Source organism: Mercenaria mercenaria, chromosome 9 (assembly GCF_021730395.1).
Source record: "Mercenaria mercenaria strain notata chromosome 9, MADL_Memer_1, whole genome shotgun sequence".
Classification (NCBI taxonomy): Eukaryota; Metazoa; Mollusca; class Bivalvia; order Venerida; family Veneridae; genus Mercenaria; species Mercenaria mercenaria.
The window spans coordinates 41,742,111-41,760,356 of record NC_069369.1 but is presented as its reverse complement, the minus strand read 5'-3'; the positions used below and the strand labels follow the sequence as shown (position 1 = coordinate 41,760,356).

Genomic DNA, 18,246 nt, shown 5'->3' with positions numbered 1-18,246 from the left:
AATCCAGGAACACTGGTTAGGTTAAGTGCCCGCCGTTACATGACTGAAATACTGTTGAAAAACGGCGTTAAACCCAAAACAAACAAACAAAAGACAAAACAAACTGAATTGAATGAGGCTCCATCAAGCTGTTCATGAGAAGTTGTTTCAAGCTTTTTTATTTAACATCTAGCAGCCCCTAAAAGGGGCCAAATGCCCGTATTTGATCAAAATTGAGAGAGGGTCTTACCATAATGCAATAGACTAAGTCTGATGAAGATCCATCATGCAGTTCATGAGAAGAAGTCATTTAAATGTTTTTTCTATTTCTAATTTTAAGGCCCTTAAAAGGGACAAAGTGCCCTCATTTGTGCAAATTTGAGAGAGGACCTTATAATGTTGCTACTGACCATGTTTGATGAAGAGCCATCAAGCTGTTCAAGAGAAGAAGTTGTTTAAATATATTTCTACTTTTAGCTTTAGCAGTCCATTAAAGGAACCATATGTCATATTTGAATATATTAGAGAGAGGACCTTACAGTAATGGCACAGACCAAGTATGATGGAGATCTGTCAAGTGGTTCATGAAAAGAAGCAGTTTAAAGGTATTTTTATTTTTAGCTCTAAAAGGACCAATTTATGCCCCCATTTGAACAAATTTCAGAGAAGACCTTATAAAGATGCCACAGACCATGTTTGATGAAGATCTATTAAGCTATTCATGAGAAGAAGTCATTTAAAAGTTATTTCAATTTTTAGCTCTAGCTGACCCAAAGGGTCAAAGTGTCATGATTCTAATAAAATTGAGAGATGACCTTAAAATTATACAGACCAAGTTTGATGAAGATCCTTCAAGCTATTCATGAGAAGGTGTTACAAGTTTTTTTGTTTTCTTTTATTTTTAACTCTAGCAGCTCATAAAAAGGGCCAAGTGCTCCTATTTTAATACACTTGATAGAGGACCTTACAATGATGTAACAGACCAAGTTGGATGAAGATCCATCAAGTGATTCATAAAAGTTGTTTAAAGGTTTTTCTATTTTAGGTCAAGTGCCCCCATTTTATCAAACTTCCCGGTGAGAGAGGACCTTGCAAGGATGCTACAGACCAAATTTGGTGTAATTGTGACCAGTAGGGAAAATATTTAAGTTAACTGTTGACAACGGATGTTGGACGCAGGACTATCCACCTATACTTATAGTTCACCCTGGACCCTTGGTTCAGGCGAGCTAAAACCTAAAATTAGAGTTATGGAATTGGTGCACTTCAAGTCAGAGCATCACAATTAACAAGCCTGAAAACCGTCAGTCCCACTTAAGTAGTACTGAGATACCAGCTTACATGCAACAAGAGGGCCATAAAGGCCCTAGATTGCTCACCTGTGTTACACTGCTTGCTTGAACAGTTTTGGTAGATGCATATGCAAGGAAAATGTCTGTGAAATTAGTTTGAAGTAGTGCCAGTGTTTTCTGACAAAGATATTTTAAAAGATTCTACTAGAAAAGACTGGCAGGTAATGTGTGTATGTGTGTGTTGGGATGGGAGTAGAGATTGGGCAAGGTGCTGGGGGAATAATGACAAATGATACTAAGAGACAATATCAAACAAAAAGACTTTAAAAGTTTCTACTATACACATGACCAGAATTCCTTGCAGCCATGTTTTTTGACAAATTGGAATGTTTGTACAATCCTTGTAAAGGGTAACTCAAGAAACATTTCTGTAAAATTATTTCAAAATCAGGCCGGCACTTTCCGAAAAGAAGTACACAATAGGGAAACTCTCCTTGGCGGCCATGTTTTTGACAAACGGGAAGAATTTTGATGGGCTCCGGCAGCCCCTAAGTGTAACCAAGTGGAAAGTTTTGAGAAATTTTGGAAGAAGACTACCCAAGGAACATCCAGGCCAAGTTTCATCAACTTCCACCACAAGGTTTCAGAGCAGAATGATGTTGTTTGGAAAAAAAGTGTGGGCTGACGCCTGACATAATTATGAAGAGCTAAAAACTGAAACATGATAGTGTTCTACTTATTTTTTGAATAGTCAAACTAAAATCGTAAAATCAAGATTTCAGTGCAAAAATTAAATTAAATTAAAATGCTCAAGCTTTTGTTAATTTAACTTTAAAAAAACAACTGCATTTAATTATTTCTCCTATATTATTTTTTGCAAACAATTAATTAAAAATGTTTTCAAATGACACTAATCACACTAAATATTCACCAATTATGTTTCATTGTGTGGTGAAACAATTTTCATGTATGGAAAGGATCATGTTACATTATTTTCTTAAACGGTGAGACATTTACATAATGATTCTTATGTGGTGAGACGCTGACAGAGATGTGGTTCTAATGTGCAGAGATGTGTTCAAAGAGTGCTTCTAGAGCTTCTTAAGTGGTGAGCAAGTCCAGGGCTGTGAGATATGTTCAGTGTTTCTTATGTAGTGAAACATGTTCAAAGAGAGTTTCTTATATGGTGAAACACATTCAGAGAGTTTCTTACATGGTGAAAAATGTTCAGAGAGTTTCTTATATGGTGAGACATGTTCCAAGTGTGTTTAAGTGGTGAGACATGTTCAGGGAGTGTTTCTGAAGTAGTGAAACATGTTCAAAGAGAGTTTTGTAAGTGGTGAAACATTTTCAGAGAGTTTCTTATGTGGTGAAACATGTTCATAGAGGCTTGTCATGTGGAGAGACATGTTCAGAGAGTGCTTGTCATGTGGTGAGACATGTTCATAGAGTGCTTGTCATGTGGTGAGACATGTTCATAGAGTGCTTGTCATGTGGTGAGACATGTTCAGAGAGTGCTTATCATATGGTGAGGCATGTTCATAGAGTGCTTGTCATGTGGTAAGACATGTTCATAGAGTGCCTGTCATGTGGTGAGACATGTTCAGAGAGTGCTTGTCATGTGGTGAGGCATGTTCAGAGAGTGCTTGTCATGTGGTGCGACATGTTCATAGAGTGCTTGTCATGTGGTGAGACATGTTCATAGAGTGCTTGTCATATGCTGAGAATTGTTCAGAGAGTGCTTGTCATGTGGTGAGACATGTTCATAGAGTGCTTGTCATGTGGTAAGACATGTTTATAGAGTGCTTGTCATGTGGTGAGACATGCTCAGACAGTGTTTCTTATGTGGTGAGACATGTTCAAAGTGTGTTTATTATGTGGTAAGACATGTTCAGGGCATGTCTATTATGTGGTGAGAGATGTTCAGGGTGTTTCTTATGTGATGAAACATGTTGAGAGAGTTTCTTATGGGGTGAGATATGTTCAGAGAGTTTTTTATGGGCTGAGACATGTTCAGAGAGTTTCTTATGGGCTGAGACATGTTCAGAGAGTTTCTTATGGGGTGAGACATGTACAGCGTGTGTTTCTTACATGGTGAAACATTAGACAGAACATTATAATCTTCTTGTGCAAAACACATTAATGTGTGATGGTTAAAGCGAGTGAAGTCAGCCACATGCAGTGACACTTACAGGATGGAATGGTTGCCGCCACGTTGGGGGCAGGGGTGAATGTGTCTACTGCAGAAGACATTTATCACTCACACCCTGGGCCAACTTAGACGGTAGCTCTGTAACTTTGCTAGTTATCTCGCCTAAATTGCCAGGCAGCTCTGAAACAAGTAAACAGTAAAGGGTTAGTCTGGAACAAACACAAACAGCACAGCCTCCATACATGTTATATACCTACACTGCTCTAGTTTATCATATATGATGAACATAAAGTTCTTATAAAATTGTATACCAAAGTATCCACTACAAAGAAATATATCTAAGACAAAATAAAATACTTTTGACAACAAAATATCATTGTTGCCATACATCCTTAATTAAATAATTTCATTGTGATGAGTCAAGAATTAGGATATTACATGTATGAGGTAAAGGTATAAATATGGCTACATGCTAAGTAAAAACACAGACCACATTTATACATGATCCAGTTTATACATATCTTTACAAAGTATCATATGTATCATATGTTAGACAAGCCAATTTTTAAGAACAGAATTTAAAACTTCAAGAAATAGTGTAATAGTTTCTTTTAATCTAAATACTTAAATTTCATATCCTGGATCATCACAGCAATGTTGTCTTGATTCTTGGCTACAAGAGCAAACTGTGAAGGTTTTTGTTCTACTCAGTATATTATAAAACCAAGTGACTGAAATGTGTAAAATGAAGGAAAGGTATCCAAATCAATGTATGTCAATAGCTTAGAAGTTTCTGAAAAAGTGCTTAAAGTTCAAACTCTTAACTAAATCTAGTCACATACCACTCCAGTAATTAAGTACTACCTTCTTTACCACCTATTATGAGACTTTCTGATCTAACAGTTTAATAAGATGGATCAGGATGATTAACGGGTCCTGTCTGGTCTGCAAAGTATCTCCTTGTCCTACAGCTGTATCTGATTCATTTAAATTACACTATGACAAAAATTATTTTGACAATTACAACATACAGCACTGTCTTCCATTGACATTCACATACATATAGCACTGTCTTTCACTTACATTCACATACATATTGCACTGTCTTTCACTTACATTCACATACATATAGCACTGTGCTCACTGCTACAAGTAGACACCGTCGTTTATATGACTGAAAAATTGTTGAACAAGAGCTGTCTCCGTAGGATGACACATGCCCCCGATGGCACTTTGAATGAATAGTTATGGCCGATGTTAGAGTTTAGGACCTTTGACCTACGGAGCTGGGTCTTGCGCGCGACACATCGTCTTACTGTGTCACACATTCATGCTTAGTTATTTTAAAATCCATGCATGAATGACAAAGATATGGACCAGACATGCCCATCAATGCACTATCATGAAAAATGATCTTTAACGTCTAAGTGTGACCTTTGAGCTACGGACCTGGGTCTTGCGTGTGACACGTCGTCTTATTGTGGTACACATTCATGCCAAGTTATTTGAAAATCCATCCATCGATGACAAAGATATGGACCGGACACGCCCATCAATGCACTATCCTTTAACATCTAAGTGTGACCTTGACCTTTGAGCTACGAACCTGGGTCTTGCGCAGGACAAGTCGTCTTACTGTGGTACACATTCATGCCAAGTTATTTGAAAATCCATCCATCGATGACAAAGATATGGACCGGACACGCCCATCAATGCACTATCCTTTAACGTCTAAATGTGACCTTGACCTTTGAGCTACGGACCTGGGTCTTGCGCACTGCACGTCGTCTTACTGTGGTCCACATTCATGCCAAGTTATTTGAAAATCCATCCATCGATGACAAAGATATGGACCGGACACGCCCATCAATGCACTATCCTTTAACGTCTAAGTGTGACCTTGACCTTTGAGCTATGGACCTGGGTCTTGCGCACTGCACATCGTCTTACTGTGGTACACATTCATGCCAAGTTATTTGAAAATCCATCCATCGATGACAAAGATATGGACCGGACAAGAAAATTGCGGACAGACTGACAGACAGACAGACAGACGGTTCAAAAACTATATGCCTTCCTTCGGGGGCATAAAAAGACGTTAAACCCGAACACACATGCCTTTCACTGACATTATTAACATATATACAGTACTGTCTTACATTCCCATACATACAGTACTGTCCTCCACTGACATTCACATGCATAAAGTACTGTCTCTCCCTAACATTCTCATATATACAGGAATACCTCTCACTTGACATTCACATATACACTGTACTGCCTTTCATTTACATTCACATACACAGAATACTGCTTTTCACTGACATTCACATACATATAGTACTGTCTTTCACTGATGTTCACATTATACACTGTAATGTCTTTCACTGACATCTACATACATATGGTAATGTCTTTCACCAACATACACATATATACAGTACTGTCTGTCACTAACTTTCATATTATGTACACTATCACCGCTCATATACACAGTTTAACTTTTAATGACACTCAGATATAATATGTATTGTAGTATTCTGTATCTTGTACTGAATAAAAGAACCAAAAATACTCCTGAAACCAAACACAACTCAGAATAAAAGTGTACTAAGGATTCAATTAATGGAAAACACTGCCTTTTAGAGATAACCATTTTATAATGCCTTATAAAAGTAAAATTAGAAATGTGAGTTTTAAAAGTATGCTCAAGATATCATAAAGAAAAGAGTGCCAGTGTTTGACTCCCAACATGAGGTTAAAATTTCACAATGAATTGCTTTTATACTTGTCTTTCAATAAAGTTGTTCAAAATTTACTACAATGCATCAAAAACAATACCTCTTCAAAAAGAAATCGGCTTGATCAGCATTGACCTCATAATTTAGCATCTGAAAATGTACGTGATAAAAAGTTTTGAAATTTAATTAACATTTAATTTGATTTTAGCTTCTTGTTCCAAATACAAATTGAAAATGATACATGTATGCATCATTCAAAATCACTAAACAAGAGGACCATGATGGTCCTGAATCGCTCACCTCTTCCCACATGACCCAGTTTTGAGTATGACATCGTTTTTTCTATTATTTGACATAGTGACCTAGTTTTTGAGCTCATGTGACCCAGTTTTAAACTTGACCTAGATATTATCAAGATAAAAATTCTGACCAATTTTCATGAAGATCCATTGAAAAATATGGTCTCTAGAGAGGTCACAAGGTTTTTCTATTATTTGACCTATTGACCTAGTTTTCGAAGGTACGTGACCCTGTTTTGAACTTTACCTAGATATTATCAAGGTGAACATTCTCACTAATTTTGATGAAGATCTCATGAAAAATATGGCCTTTAGAGAGGTTACAAGATTTTTCTATTTTTATACCTACTGGCCTAGTTCTTGACCGCACGTGAATCAGTTTCGTAACTGAGCTAGATATCATCAAGGTGAACATTCAAATCAATTTTCATGAAGATCCATTGAAAAATATGGCCTCTAGAGAGGTCAAAAGATTTTAATAATTTTAGACCTACTGACCTAGTTTTTGACCGCAGCTGAACCAGTTTCAAACTTGACCTAGATATCATCAACATTCAGACCAACTTTCATACAGATCCAATGAAAAGTATGGCCTCTAGAGAGGTCACAAGGTTTTTTTTATTATTTGACCTACTGAACTAGTTTTTTAAGGCAAGTGACCCAGTTTCAAACTTGACCTAGATATCATCAAGGCAAACGTTCTGACCAATTTTTATGGAGATCCATTCACAAGTATGGCCTCTAGAGAGGTCACAAGGTTTTTCTATTTTTAGACCTACTGACCTAGTTTTTGACCGCACATGACCCTGTTTCAAACTTGACCTAGATATCATCAAGATGAACATTCAGACCAACTTTCATACAGATCCCATGAAAAATATGGCCTTTAGAGAGGTCACAAGGTTTTTCTATTATTTGACCTACTGACCTAGTATTTGAAGGCACGTGACCCACTTTCGAAACTGACCTAGATATCATCAAGATGAACATTCAGACCAACTTTCATACAGATCCCATGAAAAATGTGGCCTTTAGAGAGGTCACAAGGTTTTTCTATTATTTGACCTACTGACCTAGTTTTTGACGACACATGACCCAGTTTCGAACTTGACCTAGATATTATCAAGATGAACGTTCTGACCAATTTTCATGAAGATCTTGTGAAATATATGGCCTCTAGAGAGGTCACAAGGTTTTTCTATTTTTAGACCTACTGACCTAGTTTTTGACCGCACATGACCCTGTTTCGAACTTAACCTAGATATCATCAAGATGAACATTCAGACCAACTTTCATACAGATCCCATGAAAAATATGGCCTTTAGAGAGGTCACAAGGTTTTTCTATTATTTGACCTACTGACCTAGTTTTTGAAGGCATGAGACCCACTTTCAAAATTGACCTAGATATCATCAAGATGAACATTCAGACCAACTTTCATACAGATCCCAAGAAAAATGTGGCCTTTAGAGAGGTCACAAGGTTTTTCTATTATTTGACCTACTGACCTAGTTTTTGATGGCAAGTGACCCAGTTTTGAACTTGACCTAAATATTATCAAGATGAACGTTCTGACCAATTTTCATGAAGATCTTGTGAAATATATGGCCTCTAGAGAGGTCACAAGGTTTTTCTATTTTTAGACCTACTGACCTAGTTTTTGATGGCATGTGACCCAGTTTCGAACTTGACCTAGATATCATCAAGGTGAACATTCTGACCAATTTTCATGAAGATCTTGTGAAATATATGGCCTCTAGAGAGGTCACAAGGTTTTTCTATTTTTAGACCTACTGACTTAGTTTTTGAAGGCACATGACCCAGTTTCGAACTTGACCTAGATATCATCAAGATGAACATTCTGACCAACTTTCATAAAGATCCCATGAAAAATGTGACCTCTAGAGTGGTCACAAGCAAAAGTTTACAGACGCACGGACGCCGGACACCGCACGATCACAAAAGCTCACCTTGTCACTTTGTGACAGGTGAGCTAACAATAACAATTCATCAAGAAAATGTAAACAAGAGGGTCATGGTGACCCTGAATCGCTCACCTGAGTAATATGAGCCACATGTTTAAAATGGCAAACTGATGCTAAAATATAAGAAAGTAGGTCAGTAGGTCATATTCATGGTCACTGAAAGTCAGTTTTAAGATCGGTGTGCAAAACTGTACAAGTCATCCAAATTTAAAGACTGTATCTTAAAAAACAAGAAAGTAGGTCAGTAGGTCAAGGTCACTGTCAAGTGAACCTTAATCGCTTGGGGTTATCAGCTAATTATAACAAGAGCTTGTAGAACAAGAAATGCCCCCCTTGATGCATTCAGTAAATGCACACGGAACAGAAATTATTTGCTCACTATAAACAAAGATTCTACTGTTCTGGTTCAATGTGACCTTGACCTTTGACCTATTGACCTCAAAATCAACAGGGGTCATCTGCTGGTCATGATCAACCTCCCAATTAAGTGTTGTGATCCTAGGCCAAAGCGTTCTCAAGTTGTCCTCCGGAAAGGGTTTAACTGTTCCGGGTCAATGTGACCTTGACCTTTGGCCTACTGACCTCATAATCTATACAGGGTCATCTGCTGGTCATGATTAACCTCTCTATCAACTCATGATCCTTGGCTCAAGCATTCTTGAGTTATCATCCGGAAACCGTTTAACTGTTCCTGGCCAATGTGACCTTGATATTTGACCTATTGACCTCAAAATCAATAGGGGTCATCTGCTGGTCATGACCAACCTCCCTATCAACTTTCATGATCCTAGGCCTAAGTTTTCTTGAGTTATCATCTGGAAACCGTTTAACTGTTCCAGGTCACTGTGACCTTGATCTTTGACATACTGATCTCAAAATCAATAGGTGTCATCTGCTGGTGATGACCAACCTCCCTATCAACTTTCATGATCCTAGGCCCAAGCATTCTTGAGTTATCATCCAGCAACAGATTGGTCTACATACCGACTGACCGACATCTGCAAAACAATATACCCCTCCTTCTTCGAAGGGGGGCATAATTAAACAGTCTAGGAAATATGATCTGATAGTATTTATTCCTATATAACTCATATAACAAGTGACCCTCAGGGCGGGGCCTCTTTTCACCCCTGGGGTATAATTTGTATAATCTTGTTGGAGATTCACTAGGTAATGCTACATACCAAATATCAAAGGCCTAGGCATTGAACTTTCAGACAAGAAGATTTTTAAAGTTTTTTTCCCTATAAAAGTCTATGTAAAACTTAGTACCCCCAGGGCAGGGCCTCTTTTCACCCCAGGGACATAATTTGAACAATTCTGGTAGAGGACCACTAGGCAATGCAACATACCAAATATCAAAAGCCTAGGTTTTGTGGTTTCAGACAAGAAGATCTTTAGTTTTTTTCCTATATAAGTCTATGTAAAATTTGTGACCCCTGGGGCGGGGTCTCTTTTCACCCCAGGGGCATAATTTGAACAATTTTCATAGAGGACCATTAGATGATGCCACATGCTAAGTATTGAGGCTCTATGCCTTGCAGTTTTGGACAAGAAGATTTTTAAAGTTTTTTCCTATATAAGTCTATGTAAAACTTGTGATCCCTGGGGCGAGGCCTCTTTTCACCCCAGGGGCACAATTTGAACAATCTTCATTGAGGATTATTAGATGATGTCACATGCCAAATATCAAGGCTCTATGCCTTGCGGTTTTGGACAAGGAGATTTTTAAAGTTTTTCCTTTCGGTTGCCATGGCAACCAGAGTTCTGCATGGAATTCAATTCTTTGAACAATTTTGAAAGGGGGGCACCCAAGGATCATTCCTGTGAAGTTTGGTGTAATTCTGCCCAGTGGTTTTCAAGAAGAAGATTTTTTTAGAAAATGTTGACGGACACACGACACACGGCGACTGACATTCAATTCTTTGAACAATTTTGAAAGGGGGGCACCCAAGGATCATTCCTGTGAAGTTTGGTGTAATTCTGCCCAGTGGTTTTCAAGAAGAAGATTTTTTTAGAAAATGTTGACGGACACACGACACACAACGGCGACTGACATTGAGCGGTCACAAAAGCTCACCATGAGCCTTTGGCTCAGGTGAGCTAAAAACTCTCGACTGAAGATGTACTTAGTATGTTAGGCAATGATTCATCTGATGATTTACTTGAAGATATCCAGAGTGACAATTCTTTGGATAATAGCTCAGATAATGACTCGGATAAGGATAATTCGTACAGGTGATGTTGACATTTCACGCTTGATAAGGAACAATGATTCCAGTTAAAGGAGTGATTTTGATACAAGTTGTGCGGATCTGGACAGTGACTATTCTATATCAGAGAGTGATAACAGCGATAATTCTTCAGATAACAATGACAGTTCTTGTGAAAATATTACCCCACCTGTTAGTGTTACAAGTGGTTGTGGTCGCGGAAGAGGTTTAGCAAGATGAGGTGCACAGGTACAAGTGGGATGAGGGAGAGGTATGCATGGAAGGGGAAGGGGTAAAGGTGTATGAGGAATAAGAAACTTTGATAACAGTTCTCTAATTGTTCCAGATGGACAGCAGCCAGAAATCCCTGCATTACTGCTATGTCAGGTATTGAAGTCATACCTGATGGTGAAAGACCAATTGACTTTTTTCGCTTGTACTTGACTGATGATTTTTTTTTAGATCATTTAGTGTTAGAGACTAATAAGTAGTCAGACAATTAGACAAGCAGAAATTAGGAGGCCACTAAAAAATCACAGTCGCCTTAGATCGTGGTCAGAAGTCGACAGAGTAACAATGCAGCAGTTCATTGCGTTGCAACTATTGACTGGGTTTGTGGATAAATCAACAATTGAATCATACTAGAGCAATCTGTCGGTATTGTATATGCCTATATTTCCTTATGTTACGCCAAGAAACAGATTTCAAGAGATTCTTTGTTTCTGGCATGTAAATGACAGTAAATACAAACCTCCATGTAATGCTCCAGACAGGGATAGACTGTGTCCTGACATTGCACATTAACAAATTTGAATCTGTTTACACTCCTCAAAAAGAAAAGCTGTAGATGAGTCATTTCTTTTGTTTAAAGGTCAGCTAGTGTTCAAACAATATATTCTCCTAAAGCCAGCAAGATCTGGCATAAAATGATACAACGTGTGCGAGAAATCAGAGTATAAGTACATTATAAGTACATGCAGATTTCACATATACGCTGGCAAAGAAGACCCTGCTTGATGACGCCAAAACCTTACGATGACAGAGAAGGTTGTCGTGTTTATGTGTAACACTTCCACTCCTTGGTAAAGGTTACCACTTGTACATGGATAACTGGTTTATAGGACACCAGCTGTATTTGTACATGAAACAAAAGAACACAGTCTGCTGTGGAACTATTCGTGAAAACAGATGTCCTAAGCGAAAACAGATGTCCTAAGCTGTCAGAGACCTACAGCTTGACAATGGTATTTCAAAACTGTTTTTTTTTTTCACAAATACCGTAATAATTCAATTTATAGCCCGGGCGTTTATTAGAAACACAGTCGGCTCAAAAGTTTGGGATGGGCGAATAATAGAGACAAATCACCAGCAAACATTCAAAATCTTGATGTATGCAATATTTATTTTCAAATATACCGGTGACTATAAGAAAGTAATGATGTGATAGTCGTACAAAAATCGATAACGGCCGTACTAGATCGGTACTTTAACCGGCCAAGCAAAACTCACAAAATACATGATTAAATTTAATTTATTCTGTCATGAATATAGTATTAAGTATTTTTGTTCGTGATTCTGTCATTTTCAAGCAAATTTAAACAACACCCTATTGCTTTAGATCAAAGCGCCTTGAATCCAATATTGATTAAATTTCCCTTGCGGGACCCCTGTCTCAAAATGCCAGACTAGTGACATGACGTAATTACGAAAAGCGCACGCCTTTGCATTAGCACATGTTTACCTGGGTCAATACACATTACATGTATATATGATATGGAGGCATCTGTGTTAGTTTCAGTTAAAGCAGGCATAAAAGGTTATCATGTTCATAAAAATAATCATCCTTTCGGAACTATACTGACATGCATATTAGAACCTGAAAACGAACACAGTGATAGTGCTATTTTTCCTGCAATGAATGGGCATTGTGTTCATATAAAATATATGGAATTAAAGACAAGAAAAGTGATGTACGATCTTACATCAGAAGGGAAATAAGAAAACTTGCTGTACTGATAAAAGGTAGGATTATTTTCTAAAATTCATTGGATGGGCACTTATCAGATAACATCGTATTTTTGATTTTTTTCTTAAAAAAGGCCGTTATTTTTTACAAAAAGTCGGGACTGGGCGTTTATTAGAGCATGGGCTATAAATAGAATTATTACGGTACTTAGTGACACTCATAAAATTGAAATTATCTTTTGAATATATCAGATTATTTGTTATCTAGCCTATTGAAGAAAAATTGTAATCAAATGTTTTTACCAAAAGATGTTGATGGTACTCTGTCTGAGTAAAGTTTCTGCGTGTATATATGTAAATGTAAGTGATATTTGTCAGGACTCTGAATAGAAACATCCCTGAGTTATTGACCTTGAAATATGGAAATATTATAATACACCACAACGCAAGTTACCAGACTGATATTATAATGGAAGTTGCTTTTCTTTTTCAGTTTGTGATATGAAAGCACTCTGCTTAAAAATGGTCCAGTCCTGTATGTAAAATGGAAATTGAGCAAAGCAGCATATATGATTACCACAATACATGATAAGAGCACCAAAATGGTTCATAAAAGGAATAGGAATGAAATGGCTACAAAACCAAGTTGTGTAGTGTCTTGTAACTCTAACATGGGGGCTGTCGATCGAGCTGACCAAATGCTTCAGCCCTATGATGCTACACGCAAAACTATGCATTGGTACAACAAAGTCCTGTTACACCTTCTGCAGGTTTCTTTGTTGAATTCCTACATTGTATACAACAAGGCCCCTGGTGTCAGGAAACTAGATTTCTTTGGTTTTCAACATACTGTTGTTACAGATATACTCTTTGATGATGTATACAAGAACCAAACGATGATCACTCAGCTCCAGCAGTAGGACTTGGCTTGGTTGCGGGAATGTCATTTTCCTCGAAAAATTCCACAGACTGGAAAAGCTCATTCAACATCAAGAAAATGCAAAGTTTGTAATTCAAAAGGCAAGTTTAATTTAACCCTTGTTTCTTAGAAATTCCCTGGCAATACCACAGGAACATACTGGAAATTAAGTGCCTGGCAGTAAAAGGGTTAAGGCATTATTTTAGGCACAGGCAGGTAACTTGGTAGAACAACCATCCTCCGGCAGGCCAGCTGGATAACTTCCTCAAATGACTACCCGAATGAATTTCAAATCCAGAGTTTATGGGGCATATGAATCCAAATCAGCAAACTAAGATGTGGGCCATGTCAGTTAACAGAATTCTTGTTACACTGTAACATATATAGTTATTACAATGAGGGAATAAATTATCTGAAACTCTCACAAACAAAAATATATAATCTACACCTACACTTGCTTTCTGGTATAAAATCTAACTGTCAAATTATCAAATGTGCTGATTAATCAGAAACTCTGGTAATGCTACCAGTCCCAGGGTGCCTAGGAAAGCCATTAGGTTTGCCATTATTACTTGTCAATTCTCTCATTAAATGGTCAGGATAGTGTCAAGTCCAAAATAGAATATTCTAACACCATAATGTTCTGGATACATGCTTGCATGCACATTCTCTTGTAATATAGTATTTTATACTGAAATGATCTAAACATAAGCTTACAATGCACATTCTGCTATATCCTTACACACTATATTGTCCTGAATACAAGCTCACATACATATTCCCATACATATACACAAGCTTACTGCTTACACTAATTTGCTGATATATAACTATGCTATGTACATTCTGAAATATTCTGCATTCAAGCTTAAAACTTACAAACATACATTTGTAGCAGAGTATGTACAGCACATTATGACACAGGGTGTTCTCCCACTGGTACATTTGTCACAAATAAGGGGCAATAATTCGATTGTTTGCAGTCTTAAGGGGGTATAGCCTCAACAAACATTTTATATAAATGATTCATTATTCTAGGCCATATACTTCTTGTGCTACGAGCATCACAAACAAAAAATCCAATATTTAATAAAATCTACCATAACTCTGTAATAAGCGCTTAGATTCTCAAGAAGAATGCCAAGTGTGCAAGGTCACATCATAATAAAGACTCAAGCAAGGTTTCATGAATTTACATCATATACTTTTTGAGCTAGGCTCATTATTAGGTGAAATGTGCATTTTTGACTATTTCAGGGGCCTAACTTGAAAAATATGGGGTGGAGCCAGACGAAAAATAAGAGGTGCGCACGTTTATACCATGACAAAGACTCAAGCAAGTTTTCATCAATTTATATCAAATACTTTTTGAGCTAGGCACATCACAAGGTGAATATGTGCATTTTTTACTATTTCAGGGACCATAACTCTGGAAATAGGGGGCGCAGGCAGATGAAAAATAGGAGGTGCGCAAATTCACATCATGATAAGGACTTATGCAAGGTTTAATCAATTTATATGAAATAGTTTTTGAGCTAGGCACGTCACAATGTGAAAATGTGCATTTTTGACTATTTCAGGGGCCATAACTCTGGAAATAGGGGGCTGAGCCAGACAAAAAATAGAAGGAGCGCAAGTTCATATCATGATAAAGACTCATGCAAGGTTTCATCAATTTATATCAAATACTTTTTGAGCTAGGCATGTCACAAGGTGCAAATGTGCATTTTTGACTTTTTCAGGCACCATAACTCTGGAAATAAGGGGTGGAGCAAGTTCATATCATGATTTAGACTCATGCAAGGTTTCATCAATCTATATCAAATACTTTTTGAGCTAGGCGCATCACAAGGTGAAAATGTGCAGTTTTTACTATTTCAGAGGCTATAACTCTGGAAATAGGGGGTGGAGCCAGATGAAAAATAGGAGGTACGAAAGTTCATATCATGATAAAGACTTGTGCAATGTTTCATCAATTTATATCAAATACTTTTTGAGCTAGGCGTGTCACGAACTTCAGACGCACGGACAAGACCAAATCTATATGCCCCCACCACTCAAATAGGGGGGGGGGGGGGGGGGCACAAAAAACTAACCAAAAATCACCAGTATCTTTGTTATATTTCTCATTAATGACTATTTAATTCTGAAAATTAACTGAACTCTATTGGGAAAAGCATGTTTGCACTGTCATGGTAACCAGATACTTTATTCATTAAAATCTAATAAATATCATGAGATAATTAGTAATCATCTTATATTTTGCCATATTATTAATGAATTCATTCAGACTGCAGGAATCATATATACAAAATTAAGTTAATTACATACATTATCCTGTAATTTGTTGGAATGATAAATATTGGAAAAGCAGACAGCAGACTTTTCTCAGTGAAAAGTCGATGTCCATAGGAACCTGGTGCCAGGACACTGGTGCCCCTACTTATTTTCAGTGTACAGTCATATTTTAAGTGTTTATTGCAAGACTAAGTAAACATTCATATTACCTGGAAAACTAAAAACAAAAATCTTGACATGAAATATCTAAATTCATATTGATAATGGATACCATAGTAAAAATTGTGTACACTAGGTATAGATGTAGTTGTAATATGTCCAAGAGCAAAACTAATCAAGAGCTGTCGCAGGACAAGCAAAGTTCCACTATTCAACAACCTTGTCAATTAAATGAAAACAAAAGTCAAAACAGGGGCATAAATTTGTAAAAAAGCAAAACAGAGTTATGAAACCTGTACAATGCATGGCAGCTCATCACACTTGACAAATGTGTGAAGTTTAAATCCATTCCCATTATTGGCATATACTCCATTTCATTTGAATTTAACTGAAACTTTAGAATGAGCTAAGAACACAAGGTACAGAGGTAATTCTTATATTGCTAAGTCAAAGAAAAGGAGCAAAACTCAAAAAAATAATAATCAAACATGGAAGTCCTGATAAAATGTGCATGTTCCTATATATTCATGTTGATGATGTTTACCAAGTATTATTTGAACTGGTTGGAAACTGTAGGAGTTGAATACAGAACTTACAGATGTAGTTGTAATATGGCTGACCAAGAAAAAGGCATAACTCAAGAAATAATAATCAGACATCTAAATTTCCATAATATGCCTATATGTCTAGTTGAACTGGGTGAAAACTGTATGATGGGACAGACATAGGAACTCTAAGTGCTCTCCTTAAAAATTTTGGGGGCAAAGATATGCCTCTTGTTTAATAAAAAGTAAACAGATACGAGTTTATTACAGGTTTTACAGAGAATCAAAATATTAGAGTAAAATATATCAGGTATTTTCACAGTGAAAAATATCAAATATGTTTTTTAGTGGTAAGAAATTATAAAATGGTTAAATTTAGTCAAAACATGAAATAAAAAGTTAACCTGTTTGTTTTACATGAAAGATCAAAATATCTTTACTCATGAACACCATATCTTACATTTCCACTCATTGCTATGCCAATTGTGAAAATATTGCATCTGGTGTTCAATTCGTGAAAGATATTTCAATCCTACACTGAAACAAACACATATCCTCTATGTTATAAAATATAACAAGAGCTCCGCCAAGCGGGGCAATATACGCCCGAAGGGTTATATCAGAGGAGGATAGGAGCAAAATTTAAAGAACTTAACTGTTGAAGCCCAAAGGACAGGAAGAACAAAGGGAAGAAATTCAAAACAAAAATTCTAAGTCAACAGAAAAAAAAATATATAAGTCCACAAAAAAAATCCTTACCAGGTATAGATATGTGAAAATACACCTAAAACTTGGAGGTACCATCCATGTTGTTCCACAGAAAAGTGGTCTCGGTTTTTCTCTATGACCAATTATAAAAAAGTTACAAAATAAGCTATTTATAGTAACATAAAAGGGAAGTAATTCAATGAAAATATTTTTGTAAGTGAACAAAAATGGGATCTGCCAAATAAAAGCAAGAGCACCACAATATAGTGCAATATACACACGAAAAAGTCATAATATGACCTTTGACCCCTAAGTTTGACCTTGACCTTGAAGCGAGCCATCCGAAACATGCGCTCTGCACGTTGTCTCAATGTGGTGAACATTTGTGCCAAGTTTCTTTAAAATCCTTCATACATTTCAAAAGTTACAGAGCAGACACGAAACAAAGTCATATGACATTTGACCCCTAAGTGTGACTTTGACCTCGAAGCAAGCCATCCGAAACATGCGCTCTGCCCGTCATCTCGATGTGGTGAACATTTAAGCCAAGTGTCTTTGAAATCCTTCAAGGGTTTCAGGAGTTATAGAGCGGACACGGAATTACTAATGGACGGACGGACAGACGGACACCAACGTCATAATATAATATGTTCCTTCGGGCGTATAATTATAATCATACAGAAGTAAAATGAGCAGGCTTTAAATTGAGATTTTAGATCTAAAATGAAAAGTTTATTCTTTGAATAAATAAATATTATTATAATAATAAATCTATATACATATATTACAAATAAAATAATATCATGTAATAATAAATTATGTAAACAACCTTTCTACAGATTATACATGCTGTATATAACTGATCACAACTATATTTTACATTTAATGATTACGTTTAGTTTATTATGAGACATGAGAAAGTCATGAAATGAACATACTTATATCTCATTCCCTTTCTAACAGGTGTTAAGGAATAAATATCAAGTTAGGC

The 18,246-nt window shown here is 36.7% G+C and overlaps 1 protein-coding gene across 4 annotated transcripts in view; it reads right to left on the bottom strand.

Moving 5' to 3' along the window:
• LOC123546989 (complexin-like) overlaps window positions 1–18,246 on the bottom strand; it is a 196,688-nt gene that overhangs the window by 27,091 nt on the left and 151,351 nt on the right. For 3 of the 4 annotated variants that reach the window (XM_053551308.1, XM_053551309.1, XM_045333703.2), the window contains one exon: window positions 3,464–3,603. The exons of the other annotated variant lie outside the window; for it this stretch is intronic. In XM_053551308.1, the coding sequence (XP_053407283.1) occupies window positions 3,509–3,603 (95 nt within the window). In that variant the 3' untranslated portion in view covers window positions 3,464–3,508. The remainder of the gene's footprint in view (window positions 1–3,463; window positions 3,604–18,246) is intronic. 4 annotated transcript variants of the gene reach the window in all.